This window comes from Dipodomys ordii, unplaced genomic scaffold (assembly GCF_000151885.1).
Source record: "Dipodomys ordii isolate 6190 unplaced genomic scaffold, Dord_2.0 Scaffold22, whole genome shotgun sequence".
In the NCBI taxonomy this organism is placed as follows: domain Eukaryota; kingdom Metazoa; phylum Chordata; class Mammalia; order Rodentia; family Heteromyidae; genus Dipodomys; species Dipodomys ordii.
The window spans coordinates 1171966-1176444 of NW_012267238.1; the positions used below are offsets into that span (position 1 = coordinate 1171966).

At 40.0% G+C, this 4479-nt stretch overlaps 1 protein-coding gene across 1 annotated transcript; it reads right to left on the bottom strand.

The window, feature by feature from the left end:
• Positions 1-1605: 1605 nt before the first annotated feature.
• LOC105983918 (olfactory receptor 52I1-like) lies at positions 1606-2574 on the bottom strand. The gene has a single exon (XM_013013949.1). It carries the CDS (start codon positions 2572-2574, stop codon positions 1606-1608), a length of 969 nt encoding a protein of 322 aa, XP_012869403.1.
• Positions 2575-4479: the final 1905 nt, after the last annotated feature.

The window sequence follows — 4479 nt, forward strand, 5'->3', positions numbered from 1 at the left end:
CAGTATACTGGAAACGAACTTTACAACTTCAGAGGTGGGGGGGTGGGGGAGCGGATGGAGTGTGGAAGGTAGGAGTGTGGAAGGTAGGGAAGGGAAGGGATAGTGGGTCAACAACAAAGAAGGGAAGGGGTAACAATGATCGACAAGTAATGTACTCATTGCCTTAATCATGTAACTGTAACCCCTCTGTACAGCATCTTTACAATAAAAGTTTTTTAAAAAAGAAAATGTGGTGTATATATATATATATGTACATATATATGTACATATATATATATATATAATGGAATTCTATGCCTCCATCAGAAAGAATGACACTGCCCCATTTGTTAGGAAATGGAAAGACTTGGAAAAAATTATATTAAGAAGTAAGCCAAGCCCAAAGAAACATAGTTTCCCTTATTTGCAATAACTAGTATATGTCTAGGACAAGCAGAAAAGGTCAAAAGCTATGTACATATGACCATATAAGATGATGCTAAGAGAAATGAACTCCTAGATAGGGACACAAGTTTTTTTTCTTGCTTGCTGTTGTTTTTAACCTATTTAAAATGTACTCTGTGATTTTTTTTTTGTTTCTCGTGTATGTTCTTCCCCCATGGTACAACCCCTGTTTTCACTGTATTTGATTCCGGTGTCTTGCATCTTGTATATACATTTTTCTAATTTGGGGAGTGGCAGGGAAATAACAAAATGCTGAGACAAGGATACAGGTTGACACCTTGTAACAATAAGATGTACAAGACACTATGTTGAAAACAAACTTCACAACTTGGTGTGAGGGAGGAGTTGGGGAGGTGAGGAGGGAAGGGTAGGGGAAAAACAAAGGAGGAGGTAACAATGCTCGATAGGAAATGTACTCATTACCTTACACATGTAACTGTAACCCCTCTATAAGTATCTTTCCAATAAAAAATACATACTTTAAAAAAGAAATGTACTCATTAACTGACTCCTGTAACTGTAACCCCCTCTGTAACCCCTTTACAATAATCTGTTTAAAAAAATGAAGTAAATAGTGTTTGCTAGAACTCTTCTCTAAGTTCTCATATTACTTGTTGGCCTTCTTTTGCTGTCCTTCACATTTCTTCTTCCACGTCCATGCATTAGAATAAGGTCAACATCGTTGATCTCAAGTTGACAGCTCCTCAGGCAAATTGGGTTTGGTTGGAAGATTTGGGTCTTGGTGTGAGCACAGGACTCCAGTGCATAGATTCATCCGTGGTCCAGAGAGCCAAGTCAAGCACGAAAATTTCTTCCATGAAGTCACATGAAGAAAGGAATGATTCTGGGGAAAATCAGACAGGTATTGGGGGACTGGTACCAAACAGCAGAGTTTTCTTCAGCAGAGGGACTAGAAAGATAATAGGCTGGAAATATGGGTTTAAAAAAGTTGGAAACAAAAATCCTAAATGTAAATTCTCTGCCCAAAAATTACCCCTGATGCAGATAGGAATAAATATGTCAGAAAATAAGAATCATTCCAACTAGAATTGAAAGGTTATTCAATGATAACTCTTTATAGTTTCATCTGTTTCTATAATGAAATGTAAATCAATCTAGCTCCACCAATTTCCACAGCATCTTTATCGTTGGCTGGAATGCTCAAGACCTGAAAAGTCTTATATTCATAAACCCTGATTGGAATGGTAGAAAGCAACTAGTCAGCAAACTCCATATTCTCTCCCTTGTTTGTTTGGTCCTGATACCATAAATGATGGGATTTAAGGTGGGTGGGATGATCAGGTACAAATCAGCTAACAATACTTGGATGTGCAAGGGCACTATGCCCTGCCCTAACCAGGCTACATAAATGGACACCATTCCAGGCAGATAGTATAGAGCCATGACCCCCACATGGGACCCACAAGTGCTTAATGCCTTCTGTTGAGCATTCTTTGAGGAAAGACCAAATACTGCCCTGAGAATCAAGACATAAGAGGTAGTAATGAAGGCCACATCAGAGCCCACAATAATGGAAGAACAAATCAAACTGTAGAGACTGCTGGGCATGGGGTCAGCACAGGCCAACTTAGCCACAGCCATGTGTTCACAGTAGGAATGGGGAACCACATTGGAGCCACAGAAAGGAAGATGAATCAACATCCAAATCAAAGGAGTCATGAACATGCCAGCTCTGATGATGATGGTCACACACATTCGCAGCATCATTTTAGGTGTGAGAATCCTACTGTAGTGTAGGGGCTTGCAGATGGCCACATAGCGGTCAAAAGCCATGGCCACCAGCAGTCCTGTCTCCACAACTGTGGCCGCATGGACAAAATACATCTGAGTGAAACAACCATTAAAACTGATGGAGCTGTCTCCTGAGCAGAAGATGCTCACCATCTTGGGTACCACAGAGGAGGCCATAACGATGTCCACAGCAGCCAGAACACACAGGAAGCAATACATGGGCTCTTGGAGAGTAGAATCCATGCAGATCACAGTCATGATGAGGGTGTTTCCTAACAGGGCTGTGGTGTACATAGCACTCAGGAAGATAGCCAGCCAGAGATATGAAGACTGCAAACCTGGAATGCCCACAAGGATGAAGGCAGCTGGGGTCTCCATTGTGTGGTTGTAGGTTGGCCCAAGTATCACAAATGAGATTTCCTTCCTGATAATTTATAAAGGAATGTAAGAACAGATGTTGCACTATAAAATCTGTTTCTCATGGTGACATTGCTAAAAAAAAAAAAGTGAGGATACTAGCAGCTTGGTGGTAATATCAGAATCAGCAAATTCACAAGACAACCTTGTTCTGCCCTGCCTTTCCATTCCATCAAGACTCTCTGTCTTACTAATTTCTGATCACAGGTCTAGGATCAGCTCTTTGGTTTTCTCCTTTGGAAAGTCCTTATCCCCTCTCTCCTCTCCATATTACATGCTTAGGCATGGTACCTTCCTTCTGAGTTTCCATGATATATCTCTTGTGGATCATGAAGTCTCTAAATTCACGATTCCAATAGTCTATCTATACTTATGTTATGTCCTCACATGTGTATCTTTTTTGTGATCTGATGTGCAATATATGATATTGACCTGTGGTACAGTGTCCCAGATAGATAGATAGATAGATAGATAGATAGATAGATAGATAGATAGATAGATAGATAGATAGATAGATAGATAGATAGATAGATAGATAGATAGACAGACAGATAGATGCATCTATATAATCTTTCTCTAGTTGTCCCTAAGACAGCTCTACATATGTGCTCTGAATGCAACGTAAGTGTGGAGCATCGCTGCCTGTAGATTTAAAGCCCAAACCTCTTGCCCCCTTCACCTCTGATCCAGGATCTTCTCTCCTGGATGCCCTACACAACCCTACTTTCTTCTGACGGCAGTGGGTGCTTATGTTCCTCCTCAGCCTTCCTCTGTCCAGCCCTGGCCACCTCACCCCACCATGCCTTTCATGATCTTCACAGATCTTTTTTTCTTTCCACTTATTTCTCTTCTTGATCAGTCCTCATAATGGTTTACATGTTAAGTCTTTCCAGGCAACAAAACATTTAGTTTTATCAGTTTCAGTTATTCATTTAATTTTTCTATTCCTACCAACCTATTACTACTAAAATAGCTTGCAAAGATCAACTGTGATCTCCATCAACAAAATATTAGAGATTTCTTTTAGTGTCACTGCCTAGTCTTTCTTCTTTTAATTAATACTTTGCTTTATTGTTCTACTGTAAGATGAAAATTTTACATCATACTGTGAACACACAAACATGCCCACACAGGTCACTACTCAAGTAATGATTCAGTCACCATTCAAAAAAAAAAAGACCTCTGATCAAGATCTCCTGAGGCCTTGAATGCAAACATTAGTACAGGGTCTAGTCCTACACTAGCAATTTGTCTTCAACTTTACAGAAACTCCTATTAGGACCTAGATAATCAATTATTGAAAACTACCTTAAGCAATCACTTAACATCAACCTGGGAGGCATTTTCATGTTTCATTTGAATAGAAGCTTCCCATTGATGATAACCTATGCTTCTCCCATTAAATCAGATTCAATCCTTATTGCCTGATCTTGTCTCATAACTCCTCTTGGGCCTGAGAATTGTCTCTCTATCCATCTCAGAGATAGACTTACCCCTTCATCTCTCTGCTTTGAACTGAAGTAGCCCTATGATGATTGCATTTCCTCTTCTATCTCCTTCACCTTCCAATCATTTCCAGAAGGATGTCTTGATACTAGCAACACTCTACAGATTCCATCTTGAATCCTCCCTTCTTGGGTGACCCTGGCCTAGAGGCTTCATCAGCTTAACCAATCTCCAGGTCCATTACCCACATCTCAAAATTTTCTCTAATCAGTGTTCTCTGATTGTGTGTGCCTGGAGTCCAATCTTCTTCCTTCCAATATTAGGAAGGTCTATTCAGGCTCTTTCAAAAGTGGCAGTAATATCCACAGCAGATCAAAAACAATATAGAGTCAGGTAAATATTGTTCTTTACAAAGACCCC

Bases quoted from the DNA above. Each gene is read 5' to 3' on its own strand.
- LOC105983918 (XM_013013949.1), bottom strand. From the start codon at position 2,574: ATGGAGACCCCAGCTGCCTTCATCCTTGTGGGCATTCCAGGTTTGCAG.